Below are 26788 nucleotides of genomic sequence, written 5' to 3'. Positions count from 1 at the left end.
CTCCAATTAAAATATAATCAAGAAAAATGATGATTTAAGTTCCATTATCTCATATATGGATACACTGGATTTCAGTAAAATAATTAGTAGTCAGAGTCTCAGAAAGTTCTAGTTTGGACTTGCAACACAATGATCTTGAGCCTCAGTTTTCTTGGCAATAAAAATGACTAAATGACTTTTAGATCCAAGCTAAAAAATTCTATGATTGTACAGTGCACTTAATTTGTAATGCGACATATTCTCTGATTTCTCTCTGAAGGATATTTGCATATCTGCCATTAAGGAGAAGGATATTGAAGCGAAGCTGACTCTGGTTATTGAGAATTGGACCAACCAGAACCTGAGTTTTGCAGCATTTAAGGGAAAGGGCGAGCTCCTGCTCAAAGGAAGTGAATCAGGGGAAATTATCACCTTGATGGAGGATAGTTTAATGATCTTAGGTTCCTTACTAAGCAACAGGTAATTTTATAATTTGTGGGGGAAGGTTTTAATTTAGTAATTAGGGTTATAAAATACTAGGTAAAAGTCCAGTTTTGCAGTTGTAGCACATGAGATTCTGACCGAAAGTGCTAACTCTTGTCTGTCCCTCTATGAACTACCTTTTTCCCCCTAATTATCATGGCCTCCATCTCTCTTTCATGGTATTCGTCTCCCCTTCCTATTTTTTTCTGCTGGTTCCCATAATTACTCTCCCCCAAACTGGCAGCTTCTCTCTTGAACATCTTGACCCCCCACTGAGATGACCTCTTCATTTTCTCTCTCTTTCTCTCTCTCTCTCTCTCTCTCTCTCTCTCTCTCTCTCTCTCGTTCCTCTGATTTGTCATCATTGCTCAAGTGTTCTTTCACCCAATGGCCCAGGAAAAGCATGCTGGCAACACATGAAAGGAACATACCATTAGGGGTTTCGCTCTTACCAATTTTCACTTTTTATGGTGAAAAGTCACTTTATCTGTGCTGGGTCTTCTATGGCCTGAATGAGGCAACCTGTCCAGCATTGGACTACTGAACCAACTCAAAGGTGACAGATCTCATGCAGCTTTTGGAAGTTCCAATGGGACTCAGATTAAGCGTGCTGTCAGGTCTTGGTCTGGCCATTAGCAGCCTCTAATCCACTGGCTGACTATGCAGTAATTCTCAAGTGTTCTTCACTCTAACACACCTAAGGAATGTGTCACAACCCCATCATTAACAGAGATCAATGTTCAAGGTAATGGGGATTCTAATGCCCCTTCTCTGGGTTGGGATCACTGGTAAATGAATGGCATCCTGCATGACCTCTGGCCTCAGAGGCAGTCTTGTATTTGGATAATGCACTAATCCACAAAGCTCCTAGTTCAGGGAGTTCTGGGTTGAACTTAGTGGGGTTAAGGTCCTAGGTGCACCCTCTGCTTGCAGGGAATCTGAATAATCCTGACAAAGGTGACCATAGGATATTCAGTGGATCCTAGACTTCCTGGGCTGCTACTGCTACAGAGTTCATTGCAAATTTTGCCATTTTGATTTCCTAGATGATGACCTCTAGAAGAAAGACTGTAGATTAACCTGCACAGTGTCAATTGGCCAATAAATTCAGGATTTAAAGGCTTTTCTTCTTAAATATTTAACTTGCATGTAACCTGATTAGTGTAGTACCTATTCATAGTACTTGTAAACTCAGTGTTGAGGCCCTGCTAAGAAGGAATGTAAGAATAGCTAAGAAGTTACTACATTCTGGGAGATTGTCCCCCTAGAGAACTTCATAGCACTAGAAAGCCTTTTCCAGAACTAACCACTGACTAATCTTATAGCAGGCAGTGCCTGTTGGAGCTCTAGGGCTACCTGCATGTGACTTCAGAAGGAAATTGTGTATCTCCACACGTGAGACTTGACTCTAGATAGTGCCTGGATTGTGACACTTTCCTGGGGGATCCCTGATTCCCCTGGGGCTCCATGGATATTCCCATCAGTCATGACAGGTTCCACTACGCAATGCAGGTACCTGGCCAAAGGACAGAAACTGGTTACGCTGGATTTCATTTCAGATCTCCCCTTTTCATGTTGGAAACACATATATCATCAAAGATAACTGGTTTGTTTGTTTTTTTCCTTATGGACAGGATCATTTTTGGCCCCAAATATTTAAATGCTTCAATTCCCTGAAATGCCCATTTATATCAATGTAGCCTGCATTTATTGATTTTGAAGCTGTTTTTGACATATTGACTGCCTTTTAGCTGTAGACCAATGCCCAGATGGACAGTATACATTGAGTGTTGAGAGAAATGCCTCTTACTGCCTGAATAGCTCACCTACCTCCTGGGACAATTTTTGTACAATTTCCTTTATACATCTATGTATAAAAAGGCTTCCAGAGAAGTTATAGGTTGTACTCAGGCATCAGACTGTACCCAGAAGAGCTCCATTCTATATGTCAGCATCATCACGTCACCCTTTCCTGGATCAAGAAAAGTTTTAGGACCCCAGTCAATGTGTGCCACTCGCTAGGACATGCCGCCACACCACATCAAAATGACTTGACCACATCAAAATTGCCGCAAACTGAACCCAGCTTCTTAATCCAACTGTAGGTGATTAGGTTTTTACCAAGGAGCTTCCCATCACTTCCTCCATGGCATCTACTCTATTTTTGTCTTTCCTTTTTGTGCCCAGCTTTCTGAACATCTAGTATTCTCATAAACCCTTTTGGTAGCCCTTATGGTCAGAAAACAGGAATCATGCTGTTTGGGGGTAGCTATCCGGGATCTCTAGTACTGCAGAATCTCGGTACAGTGCCTGGTGGCATTAGCAATCTGTGGGAAGGAAGAGCATATCTGTAAGCGGACATCAGACCTCAAGCCTGACTCAGGCTTATGGTAATAGTTCCACAGACCAGTAACAAATAGTGTCCTATGTGTTGTTCTCACACGTGGTCCCCACTTTTTTTGTCTCACAAAAGTCTCGGCAAACCATTTTGTTCTTTGTTTTCACTTTATTCCCAGAAGCACAGTTCCTTTACTGGACCTCTGTGCCATAAGACTGGACCCATTTTCCGATTCTGTGACTAACACATGGGAACAATAAGTGAAATCACTATAAAAGTTTTACACATAAAAAAAGCACAAATGTCATTAGCTATAAGAAATTTATTAGGGACTGCCTTTTAGGAAAAAAAGTTCATTCCCAAAAGAGTGTTTCTCCTATAATTCATTTTGTTAGGCCATACTAGATTCTGAATCTTCATTAAATATAATATTTTCTTGTTCTTACTTTTTAGATATAATGCTCCCTTTAAAAAAAATATACAGAATTGGGTGTATAAGTTGTCCACTTCCTCAGATATAATTGAAGAGTGGCTAGTAGTCCAGAACCTTTGGGTTTATCTTGAAGCTGTTTTTGTAGGTGGAGATATTGCCAAACAGCTGCCTCAGGTAAATGTGGTTTTTGTAACTACTGATACAATAATTTGGTGTGTGTTGTCTGTATGTCTCTGCAAAAGTCTTCACAAAGACGTGTGGTTGGTCATGTCTTGGTTATTTACACCAGGGGTTGGCAAACTATGGCTCGCTTACCTGTTTTTGTAAATAAAGTTTTATTGGAATACAGACATATTCATTATGTTCTGTCTGAAGGCTTTAGCATTACAGCATAAGCGTTGAGTAGTTATAACAGAGACCACGTGGCCTACAAAGCCTAAAATATTTACTATCTGGCCCTTTACAATAAACAACAACAACAACAAAAAAGTGACCTTTGATTACATTAGCAGAAAGAGGAAAATCACATATTTTCAAACAGTGAAAAATCTCCAGGTTGTTTGAAGATGTGAGGTATATTCAAGTGTGGTATTGTTAAATTTCAGTAGTTCATCTCTTTCAAGAGCTAACCTCACAATATCCTTCTGAGGGTAGAATTAAAATTAATTTGTATTCTGTAAGTGCAATTAACTACTAGTAAGTTGACTAATAGTAAATTAGAAATATACCGTGAGGCAAGGAAACTTCACCTTAGAAGCATGTAACAAAAATCATTAAAATAGCTCTGTTGGGGCCTATTAAATAAATGCCAATACCTCACTAATAGCTTTATTCAGCGAAGGTAATTTCTCTCCTATGAAATTAAGCCTGCTTTTTCTGAATTTCCACACCTCTAAACTGGATCTATATAGATTAAAAATCAAGGATAAAAGAGTTTTGAAAATGACTCATTTCCCTTTGTAACACATTTTAGAAACACAAATCTTTTTTTAATCAGAAAGTTGCATTAAAAATGCACTTAAAAGTTTTGAAATAGGCAAGATTATGCCAATTTCTAGAGGCGTTTTTGCAATTGAATGCAAAGCTTACCATCACCCATAGTAAAGAGAAAATTTTCATTTGCAAACATGTAAATGAAGCTTTGTTTTGGGTTTTTACTGTTTTCTTTTTTCTTCCCTGGGATATTATTAAGCTGTAATTATTCCAAGGATCCTGAGATCAAATTATTTTCATGCTTCTTTAATTTTCTCATCAAACCACCCAGAGTGCTGAAAGAGTAGATTTGAGATTGAAGTTGATAGCTTTGAAAGTTAATCATGTAGTACTTTGAAAAACATATTAAATGTAAGCAAACAAGTGATAAACCCTATTGTGATAAAGCAGTATTTCAATAAGCAGTTTTATGACTTTTGGTTTTTGTTGTTCTGATGAAAAAAAGAATTTTCCCTTTAAATTATATAGCCCCAGACTAGTAGAGGCTGGTTTAAAGAACTCTAGGAAATTATAAAGTGAGTACTTTGCTTTATTCAAGTATCCGAATGCTAATTTTTACTGAATATATATTTGTTTTTAGGAAGCAAAACGTTTTCAGAATATTGATAAGTCATGGATAAAGATAATGCAGCGAGCTCACGAGAATCCCAATGTGATTAGTTGCTGTGTTGGAGATGAAACCATGGGGCAACTTTTACCTCATTTACACGAACAGTTGGAAGTATGTCAGAAGTCACTTACAGGGTAAGAGTTTAATTTTTAAATTACCTATCATTTTATATGTGCTGCTGTTTTATCCCAAACGAGTTAATAGTATCATTAACAACATTTCTGGTTGGTAGTGATAGGAATCTAACATTTCACATAAATTTAATTTTTTTTAACTTAACTTAAATTAAATTAATCATTTTTTTAACTTTTATTTATCTTAAGTGTGTTTTTCCATGACCCATCAGCTCCAAGTCAAGTAGTTGTTTCAGTCTAGTTATGGAGGGCGTAGCTCACAGTGGCCCGTGTGGGGATTGAACCCTAAATTTAATTTTTCTGCAAAAAAAAAAAAGAAAAAAAGATACCTTCAACCTGGGGGTGGGCAAATTAAAGCATTGTATCAGTTTTGTAGGGCTGCTGTAACAAATTACCACAAACTAGGTGTCTTAAAACAACAGAAATTTATTTTCTCACAGTTCTGGAGGCTGGAAGTCTGAAATCAAGACGTTAGCACCGTTTGAAGACTCTAGGGCAGAATCTTTCCTTGTTTCTCCCAGCTTCTGGTGGTCCTCGGAGTTCTGGCTGGTGGCTACATAACTCCAATCTCTATCTCTGAATTCACATGTCCTTTTCTTCCTGTGTGTCTCTCATGAGGACACTTATTAGATTTAGGGTTTAGTTGATTAATCCAGGATGATCTCTTCTTGAGATCCTTAACTTCAATACATCTGCAAAGATCCTTTTTCCAAATTAATATTACATTCGCAGTTTCCAGGAAATGGGACCTGAACCTATCTTTTGAGCGGCTCCATTCAGCCCACTGCAGGCATGCTGTAGAGATGTGCAATAAGAGAACAATTAAGCAGATGAATTCATGAACATTTTCTTAAAAAGCAGTTCATTTTCAATTTCTATTTGAAATAAGGTGAACATATATCCTGGTTTGTCTAAGTTTATGCCTCTGTCCTAGTTTAATGGTTAGTTGTCCCCACTTTCATTTTCAAAATGTGCTGGTTTGGCGATAAATTATGTGTTCACCCTGGATTTAAGCCTGGGGTTCAAAATACTCTTAGAAAGCTCACAGAAGAACTCTTGACGAGAAGGAAGATGATGGATGGGGCAGGCTTGCTCTGAAACCCTTTCTTGTATCCACTCGTTTTCCCAAGTAGTATCCATGGTGTAGCATAGACTTTGGATTTAACCAAATATTTCAGAAGCAAATGGGAAATGATGATAGGTGTTTGCTATTATCTTATTGAAGATGTTAGTGATTATTTCATGGCTAAAAATAAAATAAAATAAATAATTCAGAAAAAAATCATTTGGTAACGCGACTTTATTTAAAGGTATTTGGAGAAGAAGCGATTACTATTTCCAAGATTTTTCTTTGTATCCGATCCAGTCCTCCTGGAAATTCTTGGGCAAGCCAGTGATTCCCATACCATACAGGTATGAGCTAAATATCTATTACCTAAATCTTTTTTCCCCTAGCATACATAATCAGTAATAAAAATGAAGTTAACATCTTAAAAGTGGAGGCAAGAAACAAGAGTATTTAAAATTATGTTGATTATAAAATGTCTTTTTTTCTGTGTATTTGGTGTCCATCAACCTGAGGCAAGGGTCATCAACTATGCTACTCACCAGCCTGGTGACCTCGGTCACCTTCTTATTTTTCCTACTCCTCAGTTTCCTCATCTGTAAAATCAGGATATTATTAATGGTTCCCACCTCATAGGATTGTCATAGGATTATGTGAGATTACGTATTGAAAAGTATCTGGCACTGATGTGTGCTCAGTAAATGTAACTCATTATTATGAGTATTTTAGTCTAAATATTTTTAAATCAAACAGAGCTTATGGTTTGGATCTGTCCTTTTTCCTGTCTAGAATGCTTCTCTAATGCTTTTAGCCATTTCCAAGGGCAATACTTCCAGGAGGAAGAGAAAAATTATAGAGAGCTGGGAGTGGAAGGCATTAAACCAGGCTGTTTCTGGTTTGGGAATCTGGAAAATAGCTACTGAAACCTTCCTGGTTGGTTTCCAGAAAGTTGTGGGGATGAGAAAAGAGGAGAAAAGCTGTGTAAAGCAGAAGTGGAGCCAAGAGAGTACGAAAGACTGAGCTGGGAGGGACCATGTGATTTAGTCTCTATCTGGAGGAAGGCGACAGTCGTTAATTAGTCCAATCTCCATAGTCTAGAGGGGCATTGAAGGGCTTGGAGGAAACATTCTGTGGGGCTGGATTTTAAAAAGTGGGCCTCCAATTGAGTCAAGGGTCAACGTTGTCTTTTTTTTTTTTTGAGACGATGAAGTAAATTCTTAATCTTTTACAAACGTAAAATATGTTAAGACTTTTTAAAACATCTCAATGGCTTTTGTGTTTAGCCTCATGTATGATGTTTTGCTGTCTCGTGCTTCTTACAGCCCCATCTCCCAGCAGTATCTGACAACATAAATGAGGTGACATTTCATGCAAAGGACTATGATCGTATCCTGGCCGTCATATCAAGAGAAGGAGAAAAAATTATTGTAATTTAATTTGGTTATACTTCCGTTGTTAGGATTTCTTTAAAAATTTACGTTGAGGAGAATGCAATTCTCTTATGAAAAGAAAAGGGTTGTTTCCATGTCTTGGCCACCGTAAACAAAGCTGCAATGAACATTGGAGCACACGTGTCTTTATCTCTAAATGTTTTCAGATTTTTTTGGTAGATACCCAGGAGAGGGATTGCTGGGTCATATGGCAATTCTATTCGTAATTCTTTGAGGAACCTCCACACTGCCTTCCATAACGGCTGCACCAGGCGGGGGGGTGGGGGGTGGGAGATGAGGGTAAGGGGGATCGAATATATGGTGATGGAAGGAGAACTGACTCTGGGTGATGAACACACAATGGGATTTATAGATGATGTAATACAGAATTGTACACCTGAAATCTATGTAATTTTACTAACAATTGTCACCCCAATAAATTTAATAAAATTAAATTTAAAAAAAAAAAAGAAAGAAAAGGGTGATGGGATAGACTTGGGTTCTAGTTCTGCAGCTCTTACTGTGACAAACTAGTTTGGATAATTCATTTAACTTCTCTAAGACTCATTTTATCACTTACAAAATGAAAGTTTTAGACCAGATGATGTTCCTTCCACCTCCAGTATTAGTTGATTTGACTCATGTTTTAAATATTTTGTGTAAAATATAAAACTATTTGTTTGGCACGGCATAACTATGATTTATCAAGTTAAGTGTGGGACATTTGTAAAAATACCAAGCTATTATCAATTTGTAATATATTTTTTTCAGTTGGATAGTCCTGTTATGGCCAAAGGTCCTGTAGAGATTTGGCTTCTGGAATTGTTAAAAATGCAGATGTCATCATTACATAACATAATTAGATCTGCGTTCTATCAAATCAGTGATTCGGGATTTCAGCTCTTACCTTTCCTCAGTCACTTTCCAGCACAGGTGAGAATACACAGTGTTTAAATAACGATTATAAGAAATGGAAATTAAGGGAAAGGATACTCAGGAGTCAGTCAGCCTGATGGTGTGGAGCCTGTTGTAGCTTTGAACTAGTTGGGGAGGCCCACCCTCCCTCAGCTCCCAACCACCTGCTGTCCACATGCACCATTTGAGACCCCCTCTTCCCATCCCCCTTTTCTCTCATCATTAAGACCATACACTGAGACTAAACCACTTATAGAAAATTTCATCTTATATGTAAAAACATAGGTAGATATAGATACACGTATAGATAGGGATATATATAAAAGGAATGAGCATCTTTTCTTCAAATGAAATCCATCTTGCCTCTTGTTTATTTTCCCTTCAATTTAAAGATTAAAAATTGGCATAATCTGTTAAAGGAGGGCTTCTCCTGCAACTAACTTTTTAATGAGAGAAGACCTGGAAGGGGCTGACGTTGGAGCAGGTATTCTCTTGAACAGCTCTCTCAAATCCGATGGCTCTTAGAAGTGTACTGTAAGTGCCACGTATTATTAAAACCGGATATAGAAAATGACGAGTCAATAGTTTTATTACATTTTCAGCCAAGATAAATGAAAAGTAATGACTTGTGATCTGGGTCAGAGATAGTGTGGGATAGAAGGCAAGAGACATCCAAGAAAAATGTAGGCAGTTTTTGCCCAAACTGTTTCTTCTCCAACTGCTCCTACCAAACCGTACTCCAAATCCTGAATGACTTACTTCACACACTGTAGAGAGAGCTGAAATGATAAGAAATTAATTACTCAAATGACACGAGTACAGATATAGAAACAGTCTTTATTGAGGAGAATAGTTTAATACTGTGATTTTTCAAAATATTGTATAATAGCCTTCTCAAGCTTTAATATTTTTATTAGGATTATTACCTTTGTGATAAATCTTTATAAAATACTTCATTGGATAAGCTGAGAATGTCACTCCTTAGACAAAATCAAGATATTTTTCCTCTCCCAGGAGAGCTTGATTACCCTGTGTATTCTGAAAGAGAGGCTCAGTGTAGTTTAGATAGAGGAGTTCGCATTAAAGGTGGAAAAGTTGAAGAGTAAGTTCAAATCAATGGTGAAGTTGAACAGGATATAGCAGGAAAGTTGACTAGCTTTCAGGATTTTCTTTAGTGTGCATACATACACATATACAAATAAAGAGGTAAAATTTGAAACAAGTGTGGTGGGCAAATTTCAGTTATTTGGGAAAATTGCTTTAAAGAGTAACTGTATAGCAAATTAGTATATGTTGAATATATATATTGAATGAATATAAGGTCATTACTCTTCAAAGCAATTTTTCCAAATAACTGAAATTTGTCCACTACAATGTTAATTTTTTATTTAAAATTGTTTTACATTTCATCTCTGCTTTCTTCTAAACACATTGTTAAGATTATGAATTCAATGGATCCTTGTTGCAAAAATTTGGGAAAATTTGAAAAATATAAAAATGAAAATAAAAATTTCCCATATTTCTATCACTTAGAAATGATGACTAAATATTTTAGTGTATTCCCTTCCAGTATTTTTTAATGTGCTTATTAACAGGCATCAAATAATATGAGAATGAGCATTTTTATTTTGTTTTTTACTTTAATGAGACATCCTCCAGTTTTCACCATTAAATCCCCTGCTTCTTACACAAGTAAAACACATAATTTAAACCTTTCTTGGTGACTCAGGGTAGTCATTTTAAAGATTAATTTTTAGAATATACCAAAATCAATATGCAGTGATTTTTTTCAAGGTTTGTGGGTCTATTTGTCTTTAAATCAGACAGCCTTACATTGTTGTTTCTGTATTGTGTGTCTCTTTGCTTTTCCTATCTTGTGCTCTTCTGCCATCAGGGCCAGAAACAGCTCGCTACTGGGAGCTTCCTGACACCGGCTATTTCCTCTGTATCTGGTTGCTCACCTTAGCCAGGTGTTTTCATTTACCTTCACCTGCAGACTCCAGGATTGGCAACTGTTCTAGCAGGAAAAACATCAAAGTTCCTCAGGGGACAGGGATTAGGAAAGGGTTTGATTCCTGCTTTACCGACATCAAATGCCATGTCCAGTAGTATCCACATGCCACTCACACTGCTTTCAGTCCTCTGCCAAATGTGGGGTTCCTTTTTGGTCCAAATGATTTTGGATCTGTTCCTTTACTCTGTGGATGAACAAAAGCTCCCAAAGGGACAACTGCTGCAGTGACAAAGTGAGGGTGGGGGTATTCTGATCGCTTTTACTCCCTTTCCTGGGCAAAAATTGTAGGCAAGGTGACAGTCACTCACAGTTTCCCTGTGTCTTCATCAGGAGACAAAGGGCAAGCTTCTCCCCTTCTCACTTTCTGTGTCTCTCTCCTTTAGACTGATATATAGATAGAAAGGTAGGTGTATGTGAAGATATGGATGTTAGAGTAAAGATCAAGAAAGGAGATAGGCAGCATATCTTTTTAAAAAGTTGTGAAGAGATGTTTGGAAAACAACTTTTGGGAGTGGAGAAATGCGTGTCCGTTTTTTACTTTAACAGGAGTAAAATCCTGTTCACCTTCATGTGAATAAGTGACCACCAAATTTTATTGCAGGATCTGTTTTAAAAATTGGCTTATTTGTCTGCTGAATTTGTAGGTTGGGCTCCTGGGAATTCAAATGTTGTGGACACATGATTCAGAAGAGGCTTTACATAATGCAAAAGATGACAGGAAAATCATGCAAGTGACCAACCAGAAATTTTTGGATATTCTAAATACTCTAATTAGTCAAACAACACATGACCTAAGCAAGTTTGAAAGAGTGAAATTTGAAACTCTAATTACCATCCATGTGCATCAGAGAGATATTTTTGATGACTTGGTAATGTATCTTTTTTCTTAATTTACAGTAATTTAGTATACTAGTTAATAATTTAGAGTTCCTAATAATGAACAATTATTATGCTATTATCTAACGTATATGAACCTTGCATCTATCTGGCCCTTTTTCACAACTGTCTTCATATATATCATGTCCACAAATATCTATATTTGGTGATTTAAACAACCGAATGTGTATATTCACATTTGGCATTCTGAAAGTCTGGAACCAACTGATGTGATGTGAATTAACTAATTGTCCCATTAAACCAAATGACAGGAACATGATATAATTTAGGTGAGATTGGTCACGATGGGCCAATTGGGAAAGAAGTCCAGATCGAGTAGAATCAAGCTTCAGAGAACTCACATGGCTATCTCTCCAACCGATAGTGTACAACAGGGCATCACGGGCTTGATTTGGGCAAGGTTCTGCAGGGTGGGCGTAAGAGGAGTAGTATTTGAATTTGAATTCCCGTTGGAAACAAAACTCTAAAGCTAACCAGTGGCCTTGAGCAAAACCAAGTTCTCATAAAGCAGTAGGTGGTTATATGTTACAGGGCAGGGGCCTCAGGTAGTTTTGATTTACCACCATTTGACTATGTTTGTCTTTAACTACCATTGTTTTTATTTGTTTCGATGAGCCTTAAAGGCATCTCTTTCCTTCATACAGAGCCATATAATCCATGCGACTTGGGGCCCTGTTTTAGAGAATGTGATCACAGTCTACCTATGTCAAACTTCTATCAAAAATTCTGATTAGATAAGCTAAATTTATTGAAGATTGAAGGAAAAGCAGTCTATTTATTCCACTGGAATCTAGATCCTCGCTTCTCAAAGTATTGCATGCCAACCAGTTGCACTGGCATTTCCTGGGAGCTTGTTTTTTATTATAGAAAAGCAGGATCTCCAGCTTTCTCGCCCCACTACCCTCCACCCCATCTACTGAATCAGAATCTACATTTCAACAAGATTCCCAGCTAATTGATATGCATATGAAAGTCCAAGAAACATTGTTGTAGGATTTCTCTCTGGATCTTTGGGTCAAGCTAGTCATCAGGAAGCTGCATATTTAGACCGTGTTTCTTTGACCTTTTATAGATTTGCTTTCACTGAATTGCAATTGCCCTTATACTTTGGCTTTTGTTGAAGTCCATCTCAAGAAACTCCTATGGAATCCATTACTGTATCTGCTAAGGTTACTGAGGCTGTTGTCTATACATCTTCCACTGACTCTTAAAGCTGAAGTCTCACGGAAGAAATTTCTTTTAAATTTAAGTGCTGAGCAAAGCTTTACTTTACATACAGAATGGATTGTTGTTTGTTTTTAATACCTATACACAGTTAAAACCACGAAACTATTTTCTTTTGGTTTTAAACACTTGAACTCATGGTCAGTTTGCATCCCAACTAAAATAAGATTTCATGGCCAGCATATTTGCACTTTATTTTTCCATGCATAATGCTTAGAAGAGCCTGTTACACAGTAAGAAATCAGTAAATATTAGCTGTTCTTTCTTCATCCTCTTTGATCTCCTCCTCACCATCTTAACAGATTGTTGAAAGCAGCCGACTGACTGCATCGCCATGGCTGTGGGGCCTGTGTTAGAGTCCCTGGGGTTGGCTTGTGTTCCCGAAAGGAGCTCTTTTAAGGTCATGAACACACTGCTTTAGGAGGGAAGCCAGAATTCTTAAGTGAAGGGGAGGCAAGGTCATAAACTATGAAACAACAACAAAAAATAAGATTGTAAATAGCATGGAGACTACATTAGATGGAGATCTGAACATTGCACAGTGGCCCGAGTTCCATTTATTAGTGTCAGCTGAATGACCTGGAAGAGGGCCACTGGGTTTAAAAGCAGTGAAGGTGACCATTTGCCACTTTCCTATGTTGATTCCCCCGAGTGGGCAGGACTAGGGTTTCTCCAAGTTTGCCAATGGAGTCATGAGGCACCCCAGGATGTGGTTGTGGAGGGATGTTGTTCCCAAAAGTGTTTACCTGGTTTCTATCTCTTGCATCATGGCGGTGGGAGCCCAGTACTGCTTGCCTGGGCAGATTGGTTGGTTTGCCATAGTGTTGATGTAGGAAGGCATGTGTGCATGTCTGACCATACATCTCCTTGCTTAATCCCTTCAGGCTTGCCATTTGCCATGAGAACGATGCCCAACCCCTTTCCCATGCCCTGTGAAGCCCCAACTCTTACGCTTTCTCCAGAGTCCGGGATGCCTCAGCTGTAGTGAACTTCTTTCAGTTTCTTGAACATGCCAGCCAGATCTCAGCCTTTGCCCACAGCATTTTGCCCTCCCAACCTCTATCACCTCTTTCATTTTGTTTCCCTGGCTAATTCCTACTGTTTATCCAGGTGTTAGTTTCGATGTTTCTTTTTTTGAGCACCCCTCTCAGATGCCCTATGCTACATTAGGTCCTCTTGCTACATATTGTCATGAACCCTGAATATCTTTTCATACTTTATTGTTATTGCTTGTTTATCTATTTGTCTTCTGTTCTTTTCTGACAGCTCCAGAAGGCAGGAACTATGTCTGTCTTTGTTTAACCAGCACAGTGTTGGGCCCAAGGAGAGACTCAGTAAATACTTATTAAGTGAATGAGAATCAGTTCATGAATGGTTGAATAAAAACTGCCCATATGTTTGTGTTTTATGTTATTGCAATGTAGTGTGCAATCTCTTTGTATTTCATATTCTTTAGGTAAAAATGCATATCAAATCAGCTACTGATTTTGAATGGCTAAAACAGAGTAGATTTTATTTTAAAGAAGATCTGGATCAAACTGTGGTGTCTATTACAGATGTTGATTTTATTTACCAAAATGAATTTCTGGGATGCACTGATCGTCTTGTTATCACTCCATTAACAGATAGGTAGGAAACTCAATTTTTGTTATTCCGTTTTTAAATTAAATAATGTGCTTAAAATTGTTCTAAAATTGCATTTGAAATATTAACAAAGCTTATTGCTGTCATGTTAGGTCTGTGCTAGCTCCTCAAAGTAAGTTGTTACTTAAACATGCATGTACATTAAATGTTTATGAAGTAAAAAATGGTAAAAGAATAAAAGTAAGCTTAAATTTTGACTATGGGTAATTTAGTAATAAATTTTAGATTGCAAGATGGAAAAAAAAGATCTCTAGAACCATAAAGGAAGTCATTAGAATTACAAAGAAGGAAGGGACCTTGGAGATTGTCTTAGTCTCCTGGTTTTTCAAATGTGGAAATCTGAGACATAAAGTGAAGTATCTTGACCAGGTCTGGATAATTGGTTAATGGCAGGTCCCCTTATAATTTTTTCCAGTATATGACATTAGGCAAGAACTGGGTCTTTTTCATGTTTATATATATCCCACAGCACCATGTGCAATGTGCTGTGCATAGAAAATGATAAATGTTTATAGGATTGACTTAAATTGGGTCAGAGAACAATTAATTCTGCCATTACTCTAAATAGGGCTGCTGCCAGGTAAAATTATAACACAATCAAATTTTGTCTTCGGCCTCCTCTTGATTCATCCAACCTCCCTTTAATGCCCAGCACCTCTGCAGCATAGATTTGTCAATGTGTTTTCTCTTCCATTGATGTTTATATGTAGAGCTTCATGTCTCACGAAGCTTTACTTAGATCTGAAGCAAGTATAACTGTAGCTGGATCATAGATACAAGAAGATTCATTAGATTATTTTTTACACTTATCTGAATGAGTGAAACACTTCACAGTAAAACAATTTATTTGCAGTGTTGTGCCGCCGTTGGCTCATGCCAGCTTGTGAGAGCCAACTACATGCACCTCTTCCCCATTTTGTGATGTCACATTGGTAGCTTGTGATGAGCCATAGTGGGAGTATTTATACCGCAGAAATCAGCAAACACGATAAACACATGTTTTTCCTGGAGAGCCGGTTGTTGAACATTTGCCAGCACACCACTGCTTATTTGGTTCTCTGATTTGGGGTTTATCCTGACCACAATGGAAATGAGGCCTGAAGGCTTTAAGTCAGGGTTGTGGGGTTTAAAGTTTGAACCAAGAAATGTTTGCAACCACTATCCTACTTCTAACGGGTGTCAAGTACTCCGGCCTTGTTTGGGTGCCTGTCTCTTTTATGTGGGCTGCACAAATTCTGGAACAAACAGGCCCATTCCAATCACATTGGACTTTTGCTTGTGCTTTACTGTAACAAATGTGATCTCATATTCACAGAGCTTTATCTGAATAACACTTGCAGGTGCTATATCACCTTAGCACAGGCTTTGGGAATGAACATGGGAGGTGCTCCTGCAGGGCCTGCGGGCACTGGCAAAACAGAAACTACGAAAGACATGGGAAGATGTTTGGGAAAATACGTGGTCGTGTTTAACTGCTCAGATCAAATGGATTTCAGAGGGCTAGGAAGGATTTTTAAAGGCAAGTGTCAAATACTAAAATTTTTGGTGAATTTATTTTTATTGCACTTTAATACTATTTTCTGATATAAATCTAACGTGATATTTTCCCACATAACCAAAATTAGCATGAGTTAGTGCATATGATATTGCCATTTTTCTTGGTCAAAAATGGCTGGATATCATCAATTTTGTATGGTTCAATACTATTGTTGGCATTATAGTCCACAAGTTGAATGTGTATTGGGTTATGAAAATGGAATCAATTTATTATTGCCTGAAACAGTGGTGGAGGAGATAAGATCCAAGATAACAAACTGATGACACGTGACTTTCCTTTGTACATTCAATCCCACTGAAGTGAAAGATTTTTTAAAAGCAACACTGGAAAACAAGAAGCAGATGGAAAAAGTTGAGAAACCCTAAAAGATAGTAGGGGGTGGTTTCAGATGGACAAAGAAAAAGATTGGAGAACATTTCAGTCTTAGAACTCAGTCCTTTATGGTCCTTTTTTCTATCTACATGGATTCTCTTGGTGATCTCATGTAGATCCAAACTTTAAATACTATCTATATGATCAAATTTACATCTCTAGTTTGGACTTCTTGAAATTCCAGATTCATATAAACAACTGATATCTATCTACTATTTGACATCTCCACTTAAATATCTAATAGGTCCAAACTCTTGTTCTCCCCTCCCATATCTACTCCATTCTCAGTCTTCCCCATCACACTAAATAGCCGCACCACTCTTCCAGATGCTCAAACAGAAATCTTTGACTTATTTTTTACTCTCTCTTTCTCTCATGAGTATGAGAGAATTGTCATCCAAACTGTCAGTAAACACTGTTAGTCCAACTTCAGACGACTCCCCAAATCTGATCACCTGGGATCCCACTGCTGTCATCCTCGTTCAAGCCGATCATCGTCTCCCACGTGCACTATTCCAGTGAGCCTCCTAATTGGTCTTCCTGGGTTTACCCTTGTCCCCTCCATTCTAGTCCCAAAACAGCACCACAGCAATCCTACATGTTAGGTCAGGTCATAATACTGTTCTGCTGAAAGCTGCCTAGTGGCTTCGCTCGGAGGAAAAGCTGAAATCCTCACAAAGTCTAATATTGTCTTACACAATCACACCTGCTCCTGCTCTGCCCCACGGTATTGTTCTGACCTTCTGACCTCATCTCCTAATATTCTCCCCAACTCTCTCTACTATACCTATAGTGATCTCTGTAATACTTCTCAAACACCCAGAGGACATTCCCTCCTCAGATCCCTTACTCTTGCCATCCCTTACATTCTTCCCCAACATACTCATCCACATGGATCACTTGATAAAGATTGTCCACAACAAGTATCATACTTGAAAATCTGAAAGCGTTTTCTTTGAGATGAGGCATAAGACAAAGATTCCCGTTATTGCTTCTTCTGCACATCATTGTGCCTCAGATCCTACCCAATGCAGTGAGGAACAGCAGCAGCAACAACAAAGATACGAAGACTGGAAAGCAAGAAATACAAAATTTCATTATTTACAAATGTTATGGTAGACTGTAAAGAAAAATTTTTTTAAATCTATAGAAAATTAGAATTTAGCAAGTTTCCTAGAATATGAAATCAACACATAAAATTTATTTTGATAAGCCACAAAGAACAGTTAGAAAATGAACATTTCAGAAAGATAGCATTTAGAATGTAGTTTGAGAGTGTGGTTTGGTGCGGGAATTGATAAATAGACCAGTGGAATATAATAGCGAATGCAGAAATGGGTCAAGGACAATTGACATATGGCAAAGATGATACTGTAAATCAGCGATGAAGAGATAGACTTTACAATAAATTGTTCTGGAACAACAGTTGATTGATATTAACAAGGGAAATCAGACCCCAACATACATATGTGAAAATTGGATGCCTAAACCATATATAAAAATTAGTTCTCAAAACTAAATGCCTAAATGTGGTAGGCAAAACTACATGGTTTTCAGAAGGTAATAAAAGAAAATATTTTTGTTTTCAGAGTAGAAAGGGATTTTTTAATATAAAAATCACAAACCATAAAGATTGGTACATTGATATATCTGCTCATGAATGGATACCAAAAACAGAAAAGTCATGTTAGAAATTTGAAAAAGGCATTTCCAACATATATTACCTACAAAGGATAGGTATAAATATGTGAATAATGCCTATGTATCAATGAGAAAAACATAACCTAATAGAAAAATGAGGAAAAGTCTTGAACAGGCATTGCACAAATGAAGAAAACCAAATGCCCAGCATTCAAAGAATTGCATATTCTAAAGAGATTCCATTTTGTACACACCAAGTTAACAGAAATTTAAGTGTGACATTTTTGCCCATAGGCAAAGTGTAGAGCAACAGAAACAGTCATTCACTATGGGTGGGAGTAGCATACATGTGCTTTAACAGCTATCTCACCTCCTGGTGTGTGTTCAAATAAACTGCACTTATGCACTGGGGACTGTGTGTAAATGTTCACGACAGCATTGCTTATAACAGCAAACAACTGCGAACAACTCGAAGTTTTCTACGATGGACTGATTATATATACATTGTGAACATACTTCTACATCACACATAAAGGGAAGAAAAATATATATGAAATTCTGTAAGGCAGCGCGATATAGCAATGAAAATGAGTAACTACAACACGATACATTGACAAAGGCAGTCTCGCAATTACAACTAGAGGGAAAGAACCAAGTCTCATATAATTCACATAATATGATTAAATTTATGTAAAATGCAAAATTAGGTAAAGCAAAAAATAGATTAATTAGCTATGTATATCTAGATAGTGAAAAAACAGAAAAGCAAAGCAAGAGAATGATTATCACAACGTTCAGACTAGCAACCTCTCCCTGTGGGAGGGAAGAGAGGAGAAGTACACTGGGCTTTCCTCTATTAAATATCACGAGTTCATGCTTCCAGCCCTTCCTTTAAATCTTAAGGATATGAGAATGTCCCTATAATAGATATCATGAGATTGTGCACCCAGCTCTTACCTTTAGTTACCTGTCTGTTGATAATATTTTATATATTACCAGCAGACACACACACACACACACACACACACACACACAAGGTGTGATCACAGTGAATGTTTAAATAAAAAAAATATTACGGTAAAAGACACATTGCCATTAACACCCCTCAACATACTCCCCCTCGCTTCAAACACACTTATCCCATTGTTCTTGCCACTTAGTGAAGCAGTTCTGGAAGTCCTCTTTCATGAGTATCTTTAGTTGCACTGTTGTGGCTGCCTCCATGTCCTGAATCCATTCAAAACGTTTACCTTTCAAGGTCATTTTGACTTGGGGAAGAGCCAGAAGTCACACAGTGCCAGATCCGGTGAATAAGGTGGATGAAGACACACCATAATGTCTTTATTTGACAGAAATTGCCGTACCAGAAGCGATGTGTGATGTGGAGCATTGTCATGATGGAGGATGAAGTAAAGACACTCACGAAAGAGGACTTCCAGAACTGCTTCAGAAAGTGGCAAGAATAATGGGATAAGTGTGTTTGAAGCGAGGGAGAGTATTTTGAGGGGGATTAATGGCAATGTGTCTTTTACTGTAATAATTTTTTTATTTAAACATTCACCGTATCTTTTGATCACACCATATATATATGTAAATATACATATAGATGTTTATATCTATATTTATATATATGTATATATATACATATATATAATTGCACAGTTTTTATATAATATTTCTCCATTTAAGAAAGAGAACAAAACATAAGCTACACACTAGGAGAATATATTTGAGCGTGTATAGCTGACAAAAGGTTAAGATCCAGCACTGTTAGTAAGAATGTGTAGAAATTGCAGCTCTCAGCACTTGTGTGTGTGTATACATTGGTAGAGCTGCTGCAGAGAACAGTTTGGCAACAGGTGGTAAATGTGAAGGTGCTCATGGACCCAGCATTTCCACTCCTCACACGGTTGCAAGGATACGTGAGCAAGACCGATATATTGTTATAGCAAATTATTAGGACCAACCCAAATATCCATTGAGAGTAGAAGGGATTTTTAACGGGTATATTTATGCCGTGGAATACTGTACAGCACAGCATTTAAAAATCATGAATTAGATCCACAGGTATCAGCATCAGTAAATCTTAGGAAAACAATATTGAGCAAATTATTCAAATTTTAGGAGGATATATACAGTATTTTATAGATAGCTAGATAGATGTTGACAGATAACTAGATACACACGTATAAATTTTGAACAAGCAAAATATATGGTGTTCATGAATATATGCATAAGAACAGTAGTTTAAAAGCAGTCATAGGAACCAATGGCATCAAATTCAGGATAGAGGTTACCTCTGGAGAAGGAGGGAGTGTGGCTTCAAGAGGGATGTACATGGGCTTGCACTGTAGTTCTCAGATTTTATTCTTTAGAGTGAAATCTGAAGCAAATTGTTAAGATTTGATAGGTGAGTACGTGGGTATTCATTGTCATATTCTTTATAATTGCCTGTCTGATAAAACAGTTTTGAACCCCGAGAATCATTTTCTAATAAAAAAGAAGGTTCTTCTGTGGATCAGTCTGGGCTTGAGGGTTGGGGATTGTTGAGAGAAGCAGACTAAAGCACAAGGTAAATCCCAAAGTACCAAAATTATGGCAGAAGGCAGGGAAAAATTAAGGGGGGTATCTGTCTTCAGTGTTTTTTCTCCATATAAAGGCAGTAGCCCAGCTCTCTGAAGTGGGAATCCTGACAAAGATCAAGCCCAGAGGGGCTTGTGCCAGAGAGGCATGCCATGCTTCCGGTCAGACTGCAAGCACCAGACCCAGAGGGGAAGCTCTCCTTTCTCCCAAATCACCAGAGGCAGGCTAGCACCCTGCAAACAGGAATTTGCATACAGGATGAGGAAATACACACATATACAGACATAACAAAGTCTCATAAAATATTTGAAGGAATTATGGAGGCACCCCAAACAGCAAAGAGACCTGATCACTAAATTGATTAATGGAAACAAAGGAAAAGGTAAATAAAACAAATAGCTTAGAGAGATTCAAGAATTTATCACATACAACCAATTAAAGAAAAACAGGCTACTCTGAAAAAAATAACAAATTGAATAATTGGATATTGAAAATGTAAATGAAAAAAACAACTCTCTTCAATCAGAATATCTAGCCAAAAGAATACATTTCCAAAGCAAATGGAAAGTTTGACAAAAAAACTTAAGGATAATAGGAATAGCTATTAAGTTCCAACATCAGTATAATGGAAATTCCCAAAGGAGAGAGAAGCAAAGCTGGAGGGAGAAGGGGCAATAATAAGAGAAAGAAGAGTATTTCATGCAGCTGAAGATAATGCATATTTTCATCCTTAGAGATTATAGACAGAATAGTCACAATGTACAGGCCTGCCTTTGTGCTGGGTTTTGTAAGGAATAAATAAAAGCCCTCTGGCCATTCTCTGTCTCACTCAGCCTTCTGACAGTTCTCTCATCTTAATAAGAAATGAACAGAGTTATATGACCTAGAGTGGGGCATCGCTTATTGTGTCAGGTTCCCCAAATATTATGTCCCCTTGCCCCATCCCCACTGGATGTGACACTTCAAGACTGGTTCAAATTTTTTCACCCTTCAGCATCCCTCAGCGTATGACATGTCTATGCTTTCATTTTGGTAGAGTGCTATTTTCATTGTCTTGGTGGTGATGTACACATAATGAAACCTTTCTATATCTGAAATTAAATACATCTTTCTAAACAGCCAGATATGAAACTTTATATAAGTTGTATTTCAGTATATAATTGTTTGAGAGCACTTTGGAGAAATGATTGCTAATATGAAGTAAAAATTTTCAAATTAATTGTTTTTCATCCCAGGTCTTGCACAGTCAGGTTCTTGGGGCTGTTTTGATGAGTTTAACAGAATTGAATTGCCTGTCTTATCAGTGGCAGCCCAACAAATTTATATTATTTTGACAGCAAGAAAAGAGAGAAAAAAACAGTTCATTTTTTCTGATGGTGATTGTGTTGATTTAAATCCAGAATTTGGAATCTTCTTAACAATGGTGAGAACACAGGTTTTAAATGCAATTTGATTGGACTTAAGTGAAAGAAAATATCTATTAGTAGATAAATGACTGACTATCCAGGGGTCAAGAGCTATTCTCTCTTATCATATAATTTTTCTGAGTAGTAAAAATAGCCCAGATGGAAGATAAAACAATAATATATTAATGATAATAATAGTTACTGTTTATTGAGTACTTATTATGTATGAGATAATGGGCTAAATGTTTTACGCATTGTATCAGACAGGATAGCTATAGTAACAATTTCCAAATCTTAGTGACTTAAAACCTCAAAGATTTATTTCTGTCCACTGTGGTTTGATGGGGTAGGTAGGGGTGGAGAGGGTGGGTCCGCTTTATAGGTCCTCACTCTGGTACTGCCGATTGCTGTAGCAAAGGAACAAGAGAACATGAAGAATTATGCTCTGGCTCTTAGAGTTTCTGCCCGCCAGTGACATAAGTCACAGTCTTTGGATAAAGCAATTTACAGGGCCACTCCCAACTTGAAAGGACCAGGAAAGTGTAGTCCTATACAATGGACATTTTAGAACTGAGGTGCCTGAGGCTCGGGGAGATTTTAAAACTTGCTCAGGTCACACAGCTGTTATTGTCTGTCTAACATCAACACCTGACTACTTAACGTCTACACTTGGTTTTTCTCTGAAACTTAATACAGGATGATGGAAATGATTTAAAATTTCCAAAAAGGTCCTAAACCAAAGAATTGTAACAAATTCAGTTACCATGTAATGGAGAGCAGGACTTGGAGATACAATATTGTAAAGATAGAAAACCAAAGGCATAAATAAATAGGAGTTTCTATGAATTGGAGAAGTGAAGTTAAAATGTTGAACCAGTTTTATTTAATTTTTAATATGTTCTCTATTCATTTGAATCTCCAAGTTGAAAGATAACACAAAGTGTCCCAGGAGATAAATCATAGGAAGCAAAATCAGGAAAGTTTCTGATAAGTGTTATTGTGAACAAACATCTAGTAAAGCAGTTGGGGGTAAATAATAATCCTGAAGTGATCAGTTATAACTTAGAAAATGGAACGAAGAAATTTACTCAGTGTAATAACTGTGGTGCAGAAGAATTTAAAAAGAAGTTTAAATTCTCCCTGGATTAAGAATAATATTGGCAGTATCAATTAGATACTGGATTAGGCTGTGAATAACTGAGACACAAAAAATAGTGGTTTAACATGTAAGGATTTACTCTTAAGATTCTTCTGTGTTTTCTACTGTATCCTGGTTTCCAACTTCAAGGTCAACCTTATGACCTAAGATGCTACAGAAGCATTCAGTTAGTTGACTGTTTTGTTGCAGTCAACTAACTGAATCACCTCCCTTCAAACAAACAACAATATTTCATACAGTGTGTCTCTTTGCATCTCATGGTATAGAATTTAACCAGTCAGCTTTAAGGCAGGCTGGGAAATGCAGTTTTTAATCTGGGAAGTGATGCACCCAGCTTGCAACTGGCATTCTGTGACTAAGGAAGGAAAAAAGGAGGAGTATTGATAGGCAAGTAGCAATCTCTGTATTCCTGGCACTTAGCAAGGTATCTGGCCTAGTGACAGTATCCAGGAAGTGGTCAGGGATTCAAGGTTTCTTAGTGTATTTTCCTAAAATAACTGACCTCTCTTTGCCTTACTTATCTTTGAACCCCTAACCTTACTCCTGGGACTTTGGGCATTGGGGTCTGACCTGTCTTCATCCTGTAGCTACTTATGAGGCCTTAGCTTCCTTTTCACGTCTACTCATGTCTTTTTCAATACTTTTCTCATCATTCCGTCCTTTATTTCCCTTCACCTCCATAATTTTTTTTTAGCAGTATTTTGTCAGCCAAAGAACTCTGTAATTCTGACTGAAAAGAATAATTGAAGAGAGGAAATTAAAATTACCTAAGTAAAATAATCAGTAAGAAATCCTGAATTTTCTTCCTCTTTTAATAACATTTTCAATCATAATTATCCCTATATTTATGCAGTTTTCCTTTCTTTCATTTTCTTTTCTGTTTTCTTAACCAATTGATAAATAGATGCATAATTTTTGCTACACAAGGTGGTGTGTGTGTGTCTTTATTAAATAATAAAAATGGAAATGTATAAAAGGGAGTGATGTGACATTAATAAAAATAGATGGTCCAATATACATTTTTGAGAAAGGAAGAAGCTTTTATGAATCTAATGTTTTTTTCAATACCACTTTAGACTTTGAATTAGGGATTTGAAATGTATTTGTATTCGTGAAATAAAATTTAAATCAATAATTAAAACTTAAATAATTTTAACTTTTAGAATCCTGGATACGCTGGGCGCCAGGAACTACCAGAAAATTTAAAAATTCAGTTTAGAACTGTTGCAATGATGGTTCCTGATAGACAGGTATGTACTGGGATTTAAAAGCATAATATAATTTATGTTCTTTACTTGCTTTTCACTAAAGTTGTTGAAAATCTCACTGAATTAATTTTTCAGATCATTATGCGAGTTAAACTTGCAAGCTGTGGTTTTCTTGAAAATGTTACGTTGGCTCAGAAATTTTATGTTCTTTACAAACTCTGTGAGGAGCAACTTACTAAGCAGGTACCTCATGTTTCTTTGCAGTTTTACCTTGATAAATACTAATCAACGAGCTTTAAAACAAACCTCATTGACTCTTTTCTAAAATAAATAAATAAATAAATAAATATATATTTTAAACAGACATGCTGATTTTATTTTTATTTATTTTTATTTTTATTTTTTTAAAGATTTTATTGGGGAAGGGGAACAGGACTTTATTGGGGAACAGTGTGTACTTCCAGGACTTTGTTCCAAGTCAAGTTGTTGTCCTTTCAATCTTAGTTGTGGAGGGTGCCGTTCAGCTTCAAGTTGTTGTCTTTCAGTCTTAGTTGTAGAGGGCACAGCTCAGCTCCAGGTCCAGTTGTCATTTCTAGTTGCAGGGGGCGCTGCCCACCATCCCTTGGGGGACTTGAGGAATTGAACTGGCAACCTTGTGGTTGAGAGGACGCACTCCAACCAACTGAGCCATCTAGGAGGCAGCTCAGCTCAGGGTGCTGTGTTCAATCTTAGTTGCAGGGGGTGGAGCCCACCATCCCTTGAGGGACTCAAGTTGAACCGGCAACCTTGTGGTTGAGAGCCCACTGGCCCATGTGGGAATCGAACCGGCAGCCTTCGGAGTTAGGAGCACGGAGCTCTAACCGCCTGAGCCACCGGGCCGACCTAAAATATATTTATAATGATTTTGACCTGTTGGTAATGTATTTTGAAAACCTTTTTATTTGGGAATAATTATAGATTCACAGGCATTTGCAAAGAAATGCACAGGGAGGCCCCACGTACTCGTTAGCCCGCTTCCCGTAATGGAGACATCTTGTCACTATAGTACAATGACGAAACCGGAAAATCAGCACTGATACAACCCACAGAGGTTGCGATTTCATCGATTGTACATACACTCAAGTGTGTGTGTGTGTTTCTATGCAGTTGTGCACATGTGTAGGTTCGTGTAACTCCAGCCACAAGCAGCACACAGGACTGACCTATCACCACATGGTGTCCTCACACTACCCCTTTATTGCCACAGCCAACTTGCTCCCAGATCCCTAACCACTTATAGCCACTAATCTTTCCTCAATCTCTATAATTTTATTTCAAGAAGGTTATAGAAATGGAATCACACAGCATATAACATGTTTGGCTACATGTTTTAAATCTGTTTGCCTCTCAGACTTATCAGACTGTCTTATTCTTGAAAGATATTTAAAGTGTGACACTGTATCATCAGCTTGATCTTTTCAATGGAATGATGATCATTTTTCAATCAAAGGAAAGGTGGAAGAACTGAGCTAATAAAACTTTGCAGCTTAGCCACGCCAAAACTACAGTATATATGCATCACAACATCTGCCTGTATGTATATAGTGTGTCTACATGTAGAGCTCTTCAATTAAATCATCCTTTTTCCTTCTTTTCCCATCTTAGGTTCATTATGACTTTGGGCTGAGAAATATTCTATCTGTGTTGAGGACACTTGGATCTCAGAAAAGAGCCAGACCGGAAGATAGTGAATTTAGCACTGTCATGAGAGGACTAAGAGATATGAACCTTTCTAAATTGGTATCTTTCTTCTCCAAATTCACTTCTCTTTCAAGATTTTGACATGGTTTCTTTCTACTTAGCTGACAAGTGGGGGTGGGCTCATGGTAAGCTAGGAGCATTAATAATTGTAGGGACAATGGGTGTGCAAAGCTACCACTGTGCTTCCAGAAGGCAGAAAACCCCATGGCCTTGGGTGACCACCGTGGGCTGGAAATTCATCCTTTGGTCAGTTGTGTGCTGTAAAACAGCCTTCTTCAGTGGGCTTCAGTCCAGTCCTTTATCATTATTCATAATGTAGTACATACTCTAAACATGAAAATCTGGATTCACAGAGAATCATGAGAATTTTTTGCTTTGTCTGTATATGATTAGCTTGTATGTCTTTCCCAAAGCATCAACATTATTTCAGTTTTCCAAAATGCCTTGAAAACTTTGCCATGGAGATTATAATAGCTATTTCACTGCTTTCATTCTTGTCACAATGATAACCAAGTTCTTTTGAATTAGCTGATGGACATGTGTATGTGGTGTTTATTCAAGGGCCTCGCTATATTGTGTCCATGCCCTGGGAGAACAAGGTTGAAAAAGAAATGGTTCCTAGGGAGCCCACATTTTCGTTACAAAAACTAATAATTAACTTCCGTGTGGTTCATTACTATTCCAGAGTCTTTTCAGGGGTATTGTCTTTTTTGAGTCTCGTAGCCACTCTGTGGGATACAGGTGGCGAGGGTGCTTATCGCCATTTTACTTATGAGGGAGCCGCCATTTTACTTATGAGGGAGCCGAGACTCAGAGTGTTTGGAGAATCCGTCACCATCACAGTCAGTTGAGAAGATGGAACAAAAATCCACAAGACTTTCTGATGCCAAATTCTCTGCTCCTTCCAGTAAACCTCACGGTCTCCCTTAGATAATGTTATTCTTAAAACTACAGACAAGAA

At 37.6% G+C, this 26788-nt stretch overlaps 1 protein-coding gene across 1 annotated transcript in view; it reads left to right on the top strand.

Moving 5' to 3' along the window:
* Positions 1 to 26788, top strand: part of DNAH8 (dynein axonemal heavy chain 8) — a 358656-nt gene that overhangs the window by 163116 nt on the left and 168752 nt on the right. Inside the window, exons 36-48 of the mRNA XM_074332879.1 lie at positions 260 to 459; positions 3254 to 3407; positions 4807 to 4970; positions 6281 to 6383; positions 7359 to 7463; positions 8238 to 8399; positions 11040 to 11264; positions 13973 to 14145; positions 15501 to 15679; positions 21550 to 21737; positions 24043 to 24129; positions 24223 to 24330; positions 25732 to 25866. Of these exons, the coding sequence (XP_074188980.1) occupies positions 260 to 459; positions 3254 to 3407; positions 4807 to 4970; positions 6281 to 6383; positions 7359 to 7463; positions 8238 to 8399; positions 11040 to 11264; positions 13973 to 14145; positions 15501 to 15679; positions 21550 to 21737; positions 24043 to 24129; positions 24223 to 24330; positions 25732 to 25866 (1983 nt within the window). The remainder of the gene's footprint in view (positions 1 to 259; positions 460 to 3253; positions 3408 to 4806; positions 4971 to 6280; positions 6384 to 7358; positions 7464 to 8237; positions 8400 to 11039; positions 11265 to 13972; positions 14146 to 15500; positions 15680 to 21549; positions 21738 to 24042; positions 24130 to 24222; positions 24331 to 25731; positions 25867 to 26788) is intronic.

The sequence above is a fragment of the Rhinolophus sinicus genome, linkage group LG05 (genome assembly GCF_036562045.2).
Source record: "Rhinolophus sinicus isolate RSC01 linkage group LG05, ASM3656204v1, whole genome shotgun sequence".
Taxonomy (NCBI): domain Eukaryota; kingdom Metazoa; phylum Chordata; class Mammalia; order Chiroptera; family Rhinolophidae; genus Rhinolophus; species Rhinolophus sinicus.
This window is presented reverse-complemented; position numbering and strand designations above follow the sequence as displayed.